The sequence below is a fragment of the Chlorocebus sabaeus genome, chromosome 15 (genome assembly GCF_047675955.1).
Source record: "Chlorocebus sabaeus isolate Y175 chromosome 15, mChlSab1.0.hap1, whole genome shotgun sequence".
NCBI classification, from domain to species: Eukaryota; Metazoa; Chordata; class Mammalia; order Primates; family Cercopithecidae; genus Chlorocebus; species Chlorocebus sabaeus.
In genome coordinates, this window is record NC_132918.1 from 3,689,004 (window position 1) to 3,704,486 (window position 15,483).

At 44.4% G+C, this 15,483-nt stretch overlaps 1 protein-coding gene across 1 annotated transcript; it reads right to left on the minus strand.

Annotated features, from left to right (window-relative positions):
* Positions 1 to 7,759: 7,759 nt before the first annotated feature.
* Positions 7,760 to 8,047, minus strand: LOC103221105 (small EDRK-rich factor 2-like). The gene has a single exon (XM_037988680.2). It carries the CDS (start codon positions 8,011 to 8,013, stop codon positions 7,834 to 7,836), a length of 180 nt encoding a protein of 59 aa, XP_037844608.1. The 5' UTR covers positions 8,014 to 8,047; the 3' UTR covers positions 7,760 to 7,833.
* Between the last annotated feature and the right edge of the window lie 7,436 nt (positions 8,048 to 15,483).

The following is a 15,483-nucleotide window of genomic DNA, read 5'->3' on the forward strand; positions in this document are numbered from 1 at the left end:
AAAACCAAAAAAGACACAAAAAACAAACAAAAAAATCATGTTCAGCAACACCACATGGGCACAATCAACAAAATTCAAAATCTAGACTGTGAAAAAAGTGCAGGATAAATTAATTGCTGGGGGGAAAAGGGAGGAGGGTCATCAGTTAGGGTTCAATCAGGGAAGCAGAACTCTTTTGGGCAATGTAAGGAATTTAATATGGGGCTCTGACCTGACGTAATTCAGGGAGTTGGCTCATCAGTCTGTGTAAGTCACCTGTATCTAGTGCTGGGCCTGAAGTCGGGGCAGCTGGCAGTCACAAAGAGATAATGAATGTGAAGCAGGGGAGAACAGGAACAAGCTGGAACACATGTCTGTCTGTCCCTGGAGCCCATGCTGGTCTCTCACCAACTTCAGGCCTCTAGCTTCAAAGATGCAGGTGATCTGCAGAAAAGCTAGGGCAATTCTTGACAGATTTGCACATACCTCTGGCCCAGGATTTGGTGAAGCTGAAGAAGGCATCCGGAGGGAGCTGGAGGCACTTTGGTCTGGCTGCTACCCCACACCAACAAGGCTGCCTGCTGATGACATACACAAAATGCAACAGTGCCTGACATTATGCCAAACTTCTAGGCATAAAAATGGCTGCTTCACTTCTGCTTCCAAATCCCTTACGGCCAACTCTAATTTACAACTATACAGGGGTGAGGTTTCTGGAATATATAGCTAATAAAATACAGTTTAGTGGCCGGGCACAGTGGCTCACACCTGTAATCCCAGCACTTTGGGAGGCTGATGGACCACTTGAGCCAGGAGTTCAACACCAGCCTGGTCAACATGGCAAAAACCCATCTCTACTAAAAATACAAAAATTAGCCTGGTGTGGTGGCAGGCACCTGTAGTCCCAGCTACTCAGGAGGCTGAGGCAGGAGAATCACTTGAACCCGGGAGGTGGAGGTTGTAGTGAGCCAAGATCACACCATTGCATTCCACTCTGGGTGCCAGAGCGAGACTCTGCTCAAAAAAAGAAAAAGAAAAAAAAATTTTTTTTTTGAGAAGGTGTTTCACTCTTGTTGCCCAGGTTGGAGTTCTATGGCGTCATCTCAGCTCACTGCAACCTCACAACGCCTCCCAGGTTCAAGTGATTCTCCTGCCTCAGCCTCCCAAGTAGCTGGGATTATAGGCGTGAGCCACTACGCCCAGCTAATTTTGTAGTTTTAGTAGAGACAGGGTTTCACCATTGTTGGTCAGGTTGGTCTCAAACTCCTGACCTCAAGTGATCTACCTGCCTCGGCCTCCCAAAGTGCTGGGATTACAAGCATGAGCCACTGCACCTGGCCTTACATACCTCTTTTAATCATACTTAGCTTCCAAGTGGAGAAAGTAACAAAACCATGCCTCTGCCTAATACAATGCAGCTATCCCTCATTCAAACAAAAACATGCTAACATTTTCCCAAAAAAATGTATACAAATGATACAGGAGCCAGAAAGAAATTATTCAGGCAGATAGTGAGGGTAAAAGAGTCCTCAGTAAGGTTTCCTTGTAGTAAAAAGCAGCCCCAAAATCATTTCTTTTCTAACAAAAAGCAGCCTGAAAAACCAAGCTGCAATAACAGACAAGCAAGCTAAAAGCTTGCATAGGTAAATGCGGGCAGCTGTGCTAATAGAAAAGGGATACCTGGAAGCCAGGAATATTCAACATGGAGGTTCCCTCTTCCCTTTTCTTTGTCACCACATGTGCAGTGAAAAAGCAGATAACTGGCCGGGCGCGGTGGCTCACGCCTGTAAGCCCAGCACTTTGAGAGGCCGAGGCGGGCGGATCACGAGGTCAGGAGACAGAGACCATCCTGGCTAACACGGTGAAACACCATCTCTACTAAAAATACAAAAAATTAGCTGGGCGTGGTGGCGGGCGCCTGTAGTCCCAGCTACTCGGGAGGCTGAAGCAGGAGAATGGCGTGAACCCAGAAGACGGAGCTTGCAGTGAGTGGAGATCGCGCCACTGCACTCCAGCCTGGGCGACAGAGGGAAACTCTGTCTCCAAAAAAACAAAACAAAACAAAACAAAACAAAAAAGCAGGCAACGTGGTTCTGACCAGGTAAAGACCCCATCTGCAAATCTAAAATACTAAAACATTAAGATGGGATGGCCAGGTTCTTCGTGAGCTATGCAAATGGCACACCTGGTCCGAGCAATTTCTTGTGCCCTATGTAAATTAGACGCCATCTCCTCTGAAGGAGAGAGAGCCTCTTTTCTCTTTCACCCATTAAACCTTTGCTCTCCAACTTACTCCTTGTGTGTGTCCACGTCCTCGATTTTCTTGGCATGAGGCAAGGAACCTTGGGTATTACCCCAGACAAATGAGGCCACTTCACAAAGTTCTTTTATTTATCTTTAAGGAAGTTTATTCCTCTTCTAGCTAGGTTATACTCCCTCTTGATACACTGGCATTAAAATACTGAGATACGGAGTTAGCTACTATTAACATTGCTTGGCCGGGTGCGGTGGCTCACACCTATGATCCCAGCACTTTGGGAGGCTGAGACAGGCGGATCACCTGAAGTCAGGAGTTCGTGACCAGCCTGGATAACATGGTGAAAAGCCATCTCTACTAAAATTACAAAAATTAGCCAGGCGTGGTGGCATGTGCCTGTGATCCCAGCTACTTGGGAGGCTGAAGCAGGAGAATCGCTTGAAGCCAGGAGACGGAGGTCGTAGTGAGCTGAGATCACACCACTGCACTCCAGCCTGGGCAACAGAGCGAGACTCTGTCTCAGAAAAAGAAAAAAAACACCACAAAAACAAGATTTCCTATATTATATGGTAGGAGACTGGCTGGGAGATGGAAAAATTGGTTAATATAAACACAAATAGTTTCATATCAAAATAAGGAAGAAATATTTCTAACTATTACAGTCCTTATTTTCACAACTGATCATAGGCTCATAGCCAGCATTTATAACTACTTTCGTCCATTAGCCATTCTGTCTCTCATTTGCTCTCAGTACAAAACAGCTGGTTAAGGTTCCTTGACTGCTAAGGTGACTCAACTCTTTACTCCTAAAGAGTCTGGTCTGTTAGCAGTCCTGCCTGGCTGGGTTGGTTGTAGTTTTCTACTGACTTTAATCACTGAACATGGGAGCACACACAATGTGCACCTAAAATAAGCTGCCAGTGATGCTTTCTGACTGTCACAGAATGACTAAGAAACTGTGCAGGTAACTTTAGATCTCTTTCTTTCCTTCTTAAATATTCAAGGGGATTATCACCACATTTGGTATGCTGAGTTTCCAAGAATCATTTTTATTTTGAAGATTTTAAGCCTTCATTTGTGAGAACACCAATACCAAAGAATACAGTCCTGTCAGTCCAGGCGCAGTAGCTTATTCCTGTAATCCCAGCACTTTGGGAGGCCGAGGTGGGCGTATCACCTGAGGTCAGGAATTCAAGACCAGCCTGGCCAATATGGCAAAACCCCGTCTCTACTAAAAATCCAAAAACTAGCCAGGTGTGGTGGTGAGCACCTGTAATCCCAGCTACTCAGGAGGCTAAGGCAGGAGAATCACTTGAACCCGGGAGGCGGAGGTTGCAGTGAGCCGAGATCACACCACTACACTCCTGCCTGGGTAACAGAGCAAGACTCTATCTCAAGAAAAAACAGGTCAGGGTGGTGGCTCAAACCTGTAATCCCAGCACTTTGGGAGGTCGAGGTGGGCGTATCACCTGAGATCAGGAGATCGAGATCAGCCTGACCAACATGGTGAAACCCCATCTCTACTAAAAATACAAAAAATTAGCTAGGCATAGTGGCGCATGCCTGTAATCCCAGCTACTCCTCGGGAGGCTGAGACAGGAGAATTGCTTGAACCTCAGAGGCAGAGGATGCAGTGAGCTGAGATTGTGCCACTGCACTCCAGCCTGGTGACGGAGTGAGACTCCATCTCAAAAAAAAAAAAAAAAAATACATTGTCATTTTCATTGGTTTGGTTTTTGAATGTTTGATATAACCATATTTTAAATAACTTTTATTATGTTGTCTTACATTTACTTTTTTCTTTAGAATGTGAGATCAAATTCAGTTTATTAGAATAAGTATTTTTCTCAGTTTGTCATAATTTATACTTTCAGATCCGTCAGTTAAACTTGAACCTGCCTTTGTATTTATTCTATTAAATAACCAATTTAAAAGTATTTTGTATAATAAATTGTCACAGACTCAAAATGCGTTGTATCGATAATAATGCCTTTTCTGAAAAAGACTGAAAACTCTCTCCTTTTTTTTTTTGAAACAGGGTTTCTGTCGCCCAGGCTGGAGTGCAATGGCATTACCACAGCTCACTGCAGCCTTGACCTCCAGGGCCCAGGTGATCTTCCCACCTCAGCCCCCCAAGTAGCTAGAGCCATAAGTACCCACCATCATGCCTTGCTAATTTCTGTATTTTTTGTAGAGACAGGGTTTTTTGTTTTGTTTTGTTTTGTTTTTTGAGATGGAGTCTCACTCTGTCGCCCAGGCTGGAGTGCAGTTGCGCCATCTCGGCTCACCACAACCTCCACCTCCCGGGTTCAAGTGATTCTCCTGCCTCAGCCTCCCGAGTAGCTAGGATTACAGGCGCCCGCCACCACACCTGGCTAATTTTTGTATTTTTTAGTAGAGATGAGGTTTCATCATGTTGGCCAGGCTGGTCTTGAACTCCTGACCTCAGGTGATCCACCTGCCTCGGCCTCCCAAAGTACTGAGATTACAGGTGTGAGCCACTGCGCCCAGCCAAGACAGGATTTTGCCATGTTGCCCATGGCTGGTCTTGAACTCCTGGGCTCAAGTCATCCACCTGCCGTGGCCTCCCAAAGTGTTGGGATTACAGGCATTAGTCGCTGCAATGCCCCAAAAGCTCTTATCTAAATTCATTAGAAAGTCTCAACAATTTTGCCAACAGCAGGTACGATAACACTAAACTTAGCTTCAACTTTAGCTGCAACCCTGTAACATTAACCCTCCCGTTACAATGATAGTCCAATTGACCAGCATATACCAGGGGAAAAAAGACCAAATCCGTGCCAGTTCATGTATTTTTCATGTCTCTGTCCCCACTCATTGCAGCTGGGCAGAGGATATGAAGTTTTTGCTAAGCATCCTTATGATGAACTCTGGTGTTTTCTATTTCATTATACTCTAGTATATTCTATTTCATTTAAAAAAAAAAAAAAAAAGGCAGGTTGAGAGCCACTAACTTGATTTCATGACACATGGATGGATTGTGACCTTGCAATTTGAAAAGCGCTACCCCATGGTGGGTTATAGTTAAAATATTAACATTTCCCCCACTTTGTTAATGTGTAAATTCATTTAACTCTTTTGAGTCTCTGTATCTGTGTGTGTGTGTGTGTGTGTGTGTGTGTGTGTGTGTGTGTTTGAGACACAGTCTCACTCTGTCACCAGGCTGGAGTGCAGTGGTGTGATCTCGGCTCACTGCAACCTCCACCTCCCGGGTTCAAGCGATTCCCCTGCCTCAGCCTCCTGAGTATCTGGGACTATGGGCATATGCCACTAACGCCACTACGCCTGGCTAATTTTTTTTTTTTTTGTATTTTAGTAGAGACAGGGTTTCACCATGTTGGCCAGGATGGTCTCGATCTCCTGACCTCGTGATCCACCTGCCTCGGCCTCCCAAAGTGCTGGGATTACAGGCGTGAGCCACTGCGCCCGGCTGTATCTTTGTTTTCATTCTCTAGGTTTGTGCTCTTTGATTTCCACTGCTCCTTCTAGTGATCTGTACAGTGCAGGGACATTATGGAAATTATGAGTGTGTGTGAGCTTTGTAGGCCATGACATGATTTCCTGTTGCCTTCAAAGAGAAAAGTCAACCTGACGAAGCAAGACCTCAGTTCTCATAGATTTCCTTGTAACTCTTCCTCTTATACAGCATCTCAGGAGCAAGTCTTAAGATCATTCTTATCTTTGGATCTCTAAAAATTATATGTATATTTTTTAGGCTGGGTGCGGTGGCTTACGCCTGTAATCCTAACACTTTGGGAGGCGAAGGTGGGCAGATCACCAGAGGTTGGGAGTTTGAAACTAGCCTGACCAACGTGGAGAAACCCCGTCTCTATTAAAAATACAAAATTACCCAGGCGTGGCAGCGCATGTCTGTAATCCCAGCTACTTGGGAGGCTGAGGCAGGAGAATCACTTGAACTCAGGAGGTGGAAGTTGCGGTGAGCCGAGATCGCCCCACTGCACGCCAGCCTGGGCAACAAGAGCCAAACTCCATCTCAAAAATTAATAAGAAGAATTAAATAAATGAATAAAAATTTAAACACCCGACAAAGAGATATCTTTCAAAAGTGTGGACATTGTTCTGATTATTCTACTGCTACATCATAAGCCACCCCAAACTTGATGGCATAGCAATAATTTTATTATGTTTATGGATTCTGTGGGTCAGTAATTTTGAGAGGACACAGGGTGGTTGGCTTGCCTCTGCTCCACAACGTCTGGGATCTCAGCAAGAAGAGACCCACATAGCTGGAAGGTGGGTCATCTGGGGGTTTCATCCCCCATATGTCTGTTATGGGGCTGGGATAACTGAAGCTGCCTGTCAGCTGGTGTGCTTCCACAGGGCCTCTCCATACGACGTGTGATGACTGGGCTCCTAGAGGAAATATCTGGAGAATAAGTAGTCCAAGATAACCAGGTGGAAGCATCATCAGCTTTTTGACCTAGTCTTAGAGGTTACATCACAGCACTTCTGTCAGATTCTGTGACTAAAGAACCCATAATTCTTCCCCAGATTCAAGAGCATAGACTCCAGCTCTTCAGGCAATGCTTTAAAAAGACCACAGGCATCTTTCTTTGATGGGGTTTTACATGTCTTCTCATTATCTGTGCTTGGCTTTCTTTTATTCAACAAAATATTGGCAGAGCTCTTACCTATGTCACACAGTGTGTTAAACACTGAAGATGTAATAACAAACAAGAGAGAGATGATTCCTACCCTCATGTAACCGACTATTTTTTTTTTTTGAGACAGAGTCTTGCTCTTGTTGCCCAGGCTGCAGTGCGATGGCATGGTCTCAGCTCACTGCAATCTCTGCCTCCCAGGTTCGAGTGATTCTCCTGCCTCAGCCTCCCGAGTAGCTGGGATTACAGACGCCTGCCATCACACCTGGCTAATTTTTGTATTTTCAGTAGAGACAGGGTTTTGCCATGTTGGCCAGGCTGGTCTCAAGCTCCTGACCTTGTGATCTGCCCACTTTGGCCTCCCAGAGTGCTGGGATTACAGGCATCAGCCACCACACCCGGCCGAAACCGACTATCTTAAAAGGGAAATAGAGTAAACAGATGATCACAAAAATAATGCAGTTTTTTTTTTCTATTCAGCTATGTTTTCTTCCCTTATTTCTCTGATGATGACTTCCACATTGTCAGCCTTCTCTATTTCCTATAGTTTCCTTATTGTTTTCACTTCAATTTTTCTAATCTGTGTTCTAAGTCTTTTAGTTTTTCTTGCATTGTTTTGTGCCTTTTTAGTTTTGTTTTGAATCTCTGTGCAAATGCCCTGTGATTTGTGTTTCTTTCTCTTTTTTTCAAGGAATTACAAAGCTACTGTTAATACTTTGGGGTGAGCCCTACAGGAATAAAAAACACTGGGAAGGGGTAACCCCCTCACCCCTGGGAGTGGCCCAGGGGAAGAGAGGCTACCTGAGGGGAAGGAAGCACAAAAGGGACCCGCTGCAGACTCAGGGCAAAGGGAATGCCATTGGTGCTGGGACCTGTGAGCACTACAGGAGCATGGTGGGACTGGCTCCAGGCACACAGGCGAAGGGCAAGAGGGTTGGACACGAAGCCACAAAGCTACTTGGGTTCCTCCTTCTTCTCGTTTGCCTGTTTTTGCTTCTGCTGCATGATCTCCGAGTCCCTCTGCTTGCGGGCGGCAGCAGAAAGCCCGTCATCTCGGCGCTGTCCCTTAACCGAGTCGCTCTGCTTTTTCATATTCTTCTGGTGGGCGAGCTCACGCTGGTTACCGCGGGTCATGGCGACCGCAGCGGCTGCGACCTGCCTCCGTTAAGTCCCCCTGTGATTTGTGTTTCTGGCTTGCTGTTTCTTCTCAATCACTTATTTGCTCAGTGACATCTATTCAAGTTCGTATTGCTTTTCTTGATGTTTTTGGCTCTTTTGTTCACCTCCAACATATGATATGCCTACTATGTTTCAGGCACTGCACTGAGTACGTGGATAGATAGCTCTGCGCAGCCTCTGCCTCAGGCAGGAAACACTCTTTAGCAAAGGAGCGCAGACTCTGAGGTCAAGCACATAGTGCCTGGAACTGTACTGATTGTAGAGCCTTAATATACGTCTATTCCTTTAATTATGGAATTCAATGGAGAGTTAAATCAACATATTCAAAACAATGTGAAAGAGTTAATATAAAGGCGTGTATATAAGATGTTTGGTGAACAGAGAGATGGTACCTATCTTAGCCTGGCATCTTGAAAAATTTCCTATAGAATAGCAATTCTCATCTTGGGACGAGTGGAGGGGGAAGGGATTACAGAAGCTGCTGTGGGGAATCTTTAATCTGAAGGGGAGAGACTGAAAAAAATTCAATATTATGAGACTTTTATATTTGGAGAAGTAAAAAGAACTTTCATAATCTATAATTAATAATTTATAAAAAGTAAATATAGGCTGGGTGCGGTGACTCACATTTGTAATCCCAGCACTTTGGGAGACTGAGGCGGGCAGATCATTTGAGGTCAGGAGTTCCAGACCAGCCTGGCCAACATGGTGAAACCCCGTCTGTACTAAACATATTTTTAAAAAAAATGGCTGGGCACATTGGCTCATGCCTGTAATCCCAGCACTTTGGGAGGCTGAGGTGGGTGGATCACCTGAGGTCAGGAGTTCAAGACCAACTTGACCAACAGGATGAAACCCCATCTCTACTAAAATAAAAAAATTAGCTGGGCATGGTGACACACAACTGTAATCCCAGCTATTTGGGAGGCTGAGGCAGGAGAACTGCTTGAACCTGGAAGACAGAGGTTGGAGTTAGCTGAGATTGTGTCACTGCACTCCAACCTGGGTGACAGAGTCCTCTGTCTCAAAAAAAAAAAAAAAAAAGTAAATATAAAATCATCTCAGATGGTGGAGATATTCAGAAGGTAGATTATAAATTTTGTTTATCAGCAATTCTCAAAAGGAAATAGAGTTTCATGGGAAGGTTATTATGAGATATTTGTATATATTATTCAGGAGTATGGTTTTTAAAAGATTGAGAAACTTCACTATAATAGGTAATGACCAAGCTAAGCCTTGAATAACAAGTAAGGAATTAGCCAGGTGGAAAAGAGAGGAAGATGGAATTCCAGGTAGCAGAAACAGCCCTTACAAGGGCTCAGGGCTGTGACCAGAGATGGGCTGTTCTGAGGACTGTAAGTAGTTCTACATGGCTGTGAGTGAGTGGTAGAAGATGAGCATGGAGAGGTTGGCAAGGGCCAAATCTCAAAGTATTTACATGCTCTACTAAGGGAACTATACTGAAAGAAATTGGGAACCATTGAAGAATTTTGAGGGAGGGAATGACAAACAGATTTGCTTTTCTCGTAGTACCTACAAATTTCCTTTCATGGTCATAATTTCTTCTTTAATCTTTTGGAAAGCAGTAGGTGTGGGTTTATTGACCCTGGCTTGAATCAGCTGGTATTGGTATTTCTGCCCTGGTAGATGCCCTCCTCCCCATACTGACTTTCTCTTTCTCTTACAGATTTTGATACTTTTTGATTATGTGATTGGACCTAAGTAGTTATGCTGTTTTGAAGCTGATCTTACTGAATTGTTGTTACCTCTCAGATGTCATCATTTTACTTTTTTTGGTGAGTTTATCTAGAAAGCGTTGAGTTTACTGGGAGGTAGCAAGAGGAAGAGAAAAAAAAAATCTTTCTAGTTCAAATAACTTACTTGATTCTGTGCTTTGCCCTGCATGACTCTGAGCAAGTCACAACCTCTCTGAGCTTCAGTTTCTTCACTAATAATATTCACTGCGTAACCCTGTTGTGGGAATGAGAGCAATTATTCTCTAAGTGCCTGAATCATGCAGGTGTTCAATAACAATAAACTCTGCAAGTGTCCTCAGTGCCCCACCCTATCCTTGCAGCACTCAACGTTCAGATATAATCAACAGCTTCTAACTGCAAGCACCTGTGACTCTCTGCCTGAGGGCTTGCACTAGCCGCAGAGGTGTGATGGACCCTTGCTTGGGGCAGGCTGAAAATGCCAAGGAGATAATGCCCCCAGGAGCAGCCCTTTCAACCAAGATGAATGAGAGTTGGGAGATTAACACTCCTTTCTTGTCCTCTGCGAGACAAACCTGAAGCCTGCTCCCCACATTCTCCCAGAGGTCCCATGGAGTTGTCTTCAATGGTAACCTCACTGAAGTGCCCTATATTGGCTTCTTTCTCTCTCAGCCTCACTTCCCCACTCTCCTACCAGTGATTACCTCCCAAATAAACAGCTTGCCCTCAAATCCTTGTATCACAGGCTGGGTGCAGTGGCTCATGCCTATGATCCCAGCACTTTGGGAGGTCGAGGCAGATGGATCATCTGAGGTCGGGAGTTCAAGACCAGCCTGGCCAAGATGGTGAAATCCTGTCTCTACTAAAAATACAAAAGTTAGCTAGGCATGGTGGCGCGTGCTTGTAATCCCAGCTACTAGGGTGGCTGAGGCAGAGAATTGCTTGAACCTGGGAGGCAGAGGTTGCAGTGAGCCGAGATCGCACCACTGCACTTCAGCCTGGGCGACAAATCGAGACCCTGTCTCAAAAAAAAAAAAAAAAAAAAAAAAAATCCTTGTATCATAATCTGCTTCTGGGGGGAATGCAGCAGAAAACAGTAGCAATTATTCATTTATTCAATAGCTATTGAATGTAGACGATGTGTCAGGTACCACTTGCAACTACTGTTCCCTCCTCCTGAAAACTTCTGCACCTAGGATTTTCAGTTTCTTGAATTTTAAACAATTATATTATTAAAAATTAAAGGAAAAAGGTAAATTCTTTCCTGTAATCTCAACAGCTTAGCACAAAAGCTACTCTTATTTCTTCCTATTCCTACCTATTCTTCACCCATGTGTGCACACATTTCGCTGGTGCAACGGTAGGCACAAGCTGGTATTCTGTGATTTATTTTTCTACTCAGCTCCTTACCATGCTTATTTTCCTTAGCCTTCAAAATTAACATTTTAATGGTTGTGTTATATCCTGTTGTCCTATTGTAGGACACTGCAATGTTTAATTTTATATGTCAGCTTGAGTAGGCCACAGGATGCCCAGAGATTTGGTCAAACATCATTCTGGGTGCTTCTGGATGCAATTAACATTTAAATCAGTAGACCAAGTAAAGCAGATTGCCCTCCCTAATAGGGGTGGGCCTCATCCAATCAATTGGAGGCCTGAAGAGAACAAATAGCCTAACCCTCCCCTGAGTAAGACAGACTCTCTCCTGCCTGACTGCCTTCCAGCTGGAACGCTGGCATTTTCCGGTCTTCTGGCTCAAACCAAAACACCAGCTCTTCCTGGGTCTTGAGTCTGCCAGCTTTCAAATTCAAACTACCCATCAGCTCTCCTGGGTCTCCAGCTTGCTAACCCACTGCAGGTCTTAGAAATTGTCAGCCTCCATAATCATATGACCCAATTCCTTTTAATAAATCTCTTTCTCTCTCTCTCTCTTTTTCTATATACATCTATATATGTATATATAGAGAATATATATATATGTATATATGCATATATATTCTGATTTCCTGTTTGTTTCTCTTGAAAGCTCTATTATAGACATATAGGTTGTTTTTTAAATTTTTTTTTCCAATTTTGGCTAGAACTGCACATCAAGTTTTTTTTTTTTTTTTTTGGTGAGACAGGGTCTCACTCTGTTGCCCAGGCTGGAATGCAGTGGGGCAATCATAGCATCATAGCTCACTACAGCCTTGAACTCCTGGCCTCAAGTGATCCTCCCATCTCAGCCTCAGTAGCTGAGACTAGAGGTGAGCACCATGGCACCTGGCTAATTTTTTATTTTTTATTTTTTTTGAGACAGAGTCTCACTTTGTCGCCCAGGCTGGAGTGCAGTGGCGCGATCTCGGCTCGCTGCAAGCTCCGCCTCCCGGGTTCACGCCATTCTCCTGCCTCAGCCTCCCGAGTAGCTGGGACTACAGGCGCCCGCCACCACGCCCGGCTAATTTTTTGTATTTTTAGTAGAGACGGGGTTTCACCGTGTTAGCCAGGATGGTCTCGATCTCCTGACCTCGTGATCCGCCCGCCTTGGCCTCCCAAAGTGCTGGGATTACAGGCGTGAGTCACTGTGCCCGGCCTTGAGTCTTGCTCTGTCCCCCAGGCTGGAGTACAGTGGTATAATCTTGGCTCACTGCAACCTCCGCCTCCCGGGTTTAAGCGATGCTTCTGCCTCAGTTTCCTGAGTAGCTAGGACCACAGGCATGCGCCACCATGCCTGGCTAGTTTTTGTATTTTTAGTAGAGACAGGGTTTCACCATGTTGGCCAGGCTGGTCTCGAACTCCTGACCTTGTGATCTGCTTGCCTCAGCCTCCCAAAGTGCTAGAATTACAGGTGTGAGCCACCGCGCCCAGCTGCGAGTGGCTAATTTTTAAATATTTTATACAGATGTGGTCTCATTTTGTTGTCTATGCTGGTATACATAACGTCTGTTATTTATTTATTTTTGAGACAAAGTCTGGCTCTGTTGCCCACGCTGAAGAGCAGTGGTACAATCTTGGCTCACCACAACCTCCGACTCCCGGGATCAAGTGATTCTCCTGCCTCAGTTTCCGGAGTAGCTGGGATTACAAGCACGCACCACTATGCCCAGCTAATTTTTTGTATTTTTAGTAGAGACGGGATTTCACCACGTTGGCCAGGCTGGTCTTGAACACCTGACCTCAGGTGATCCACCTGCCTTGGCCACCCAAAGTGCTGAGATTACAGGCGTGAGCCACTGCACCTGGCCTATTTATTTATTTTTTGAGGTGGAGTCTCTCTCTGTTGCTTAGGCTGGAGTGCAGTGATTTCAGCTCACTGCAACCTCTACTTCCCAGGTTCAAGCGATTCTCCTGCCTCAGTCACCTGAGTAGCTGGGACTATAGGTGCGTGCCACCATGTCTTGCTAATTTTTGTAGTTTTAGTAGAGATGGGGTTTTACCACCATGCCTGGGTCAGGCACGGTGACTCAAGCCTGTACTCCCAAGCTGGTCTTCAACTCCTGACCTCAAGTGATCCACCTGCCTCGGCCTCCCTAACTTCTGGAACTACAGGTGTGAGCCACCATGCCTGGCCAAGTCTTTATGTCTGTAACTTATTCTTTTTGTCTTTAATTTAATTTAATTTTATCTTTTTGAGACGGAGTCTCACTCTGTCTCCCAGCCTGGAGGACCATTGCACAATCTTGGCTCACTGTAACCTCCACCTCCCAGGTTCAAGCAATTCTCTTGCCTCAGCCTCCCCAGTAGCTGGGATTACAGGTGCCCATCACCACGCCCAGCTAATTTTTGTATTTTTAGTAGAGATGGGGGTTTTACCATGTTGGCCAGGCTAGCCTCGAACTCCTGACCTCAAGTCACTTTGGCCTCCCAAAGTGCTAGGATTACAGGCGTGAGCCACTGCGCCTGGCCAATTTTCTTTATTTTAAATGAGCAGTACTTAACTATTATATCAATTAAAAAGATGTCCCTGCCACAATGAAACCCATTGTTACACATTTCTTGTACGTCCTTCAAGTAGACTGGGCCCATATATCACACAAATGGCAGCATAGTCTCCACACTGTTCTATGCTTTTCCATTCAATGGTATACCTTGGCATTCTTTTCTTTTTTTATTAAGTCTCTTTTCCCCTGGCTTTATTGAGGTATAATTTATAAATAAAAATCATACACATTTAAGGTATACAATATGTGTTTTTTAAAAATATGAAACAGCATTTTATTTAATATATTATTAGATTTCTTAAAGATGTAAACAATTGAAGTAAACTTAGTTTATATTACTTGTATGAATTCGTTTACATTTTATCCTCAGTCTTGAAAAACTTTTAGCTAGGTAAGCAATTTCATATTGATAGATACTTTAACTCAGAACTTTGTGTTAGATTCTTATTTTGTATTTTAAATTAAGAGGGAACATGTGCTGGTTTGCTACAAGGCTATATTGCATCATGCTAAGGTTTGGTTTCTATTGCCCCTGTCACCCAGATAGTGAACATAGTACCCAATAGTACCCAAAAGGAATTTTTTCAGCCATTATCTCCCTTCTTCCCTCCCTCCTTTTGGAGTCCCCAGTGCCTACTGTTTCCGTCTTTATGTCTGTGTTTACTTAAGGTTTGGCTCCCACTTATAAGCAAGAAAATGTGATACTTGGTTTTCTGTTTGTTAATTTGCTTAGGATAATGGCCTCCACCTGCGTCCATGTTGCTGCAAAGGACATGATTTCATTATCTTTTATGGCTGCATAGTATTCCATGGTGTGTATGTACCACAATACCAAAAAAAATCCAATCCACTGGGCCAGGCACGGTGACTCAAGCCTGTAATCCCAGCACTTTGGGAGACCAAGGCAGGTGGATCACCTGAGGTTAGGAGTTTGAGACCAGCCTAGCCAACATGGTGAAACCCCATCCTTACTAAAAATACAAAAATTAGCAGGGCATGGTGGTGTGTGTCTGTAATCCCAGCTACTTGGGAGGCTGAGGCAGAAGAATTGCTTGAACCCAAGAGGCAGAGGTTGCAGTGAGCTAGGATCACGCCATTGCATTCCAGACTGGGCAACAAGAGCGAGACTCCGTATCAAAAAAAAAAAAAAAAAAAAAAAAAAAAAAAATCCAATCCACTGTTGATGGGCACCTAGGTTGATTCCATGTCTCTGCTATAGTGAATGTGCTGCAATAAACATAAAAGTGCATGTGTTTTTTTGTTGTTGTTTTTTTGTTTTTGTTTTTGTTTTGTAGAATGATTTATTTACTTGTTGAGATGGAGTTTTGTTCTTTTTGTCCAGGCTGGAGTGTAATGGCATGATCTTGGCTCACTGCAATCTCCGCCTCCTGGGTTCAAGCGATTCTCCTGCCTCAGCCTCCCGTGTAGCTGGGACTACAGGTACCCACCACCAAACCCGGCTAACTTTATATTTTTAGTAGAGACAGGGTTTTGCCATGTTGGACAGGCTGGTCTCGAACTCCTGACCTCAGGTGATCCGCCTACCTTGGCCTCCCAAAGTGCTGGGATTACAGGCATGAGCCACCATGCCCAGCCTGGATGATTTATTTTCCTTTGTGTATATACTCAGTAATGGATTTGCTGGGTTAAATGGTAGTTCTATTTTAGTTCTTCGAAAATCTCCAAACTGTTTTCCGCAGTGGGTAAATTAATTTACATTCCCAACAACAATGTATAAGCATTCCCTTTTCTCCGCAGCCTCAGCAACATCTGTTGTTTTCTGACTTTTT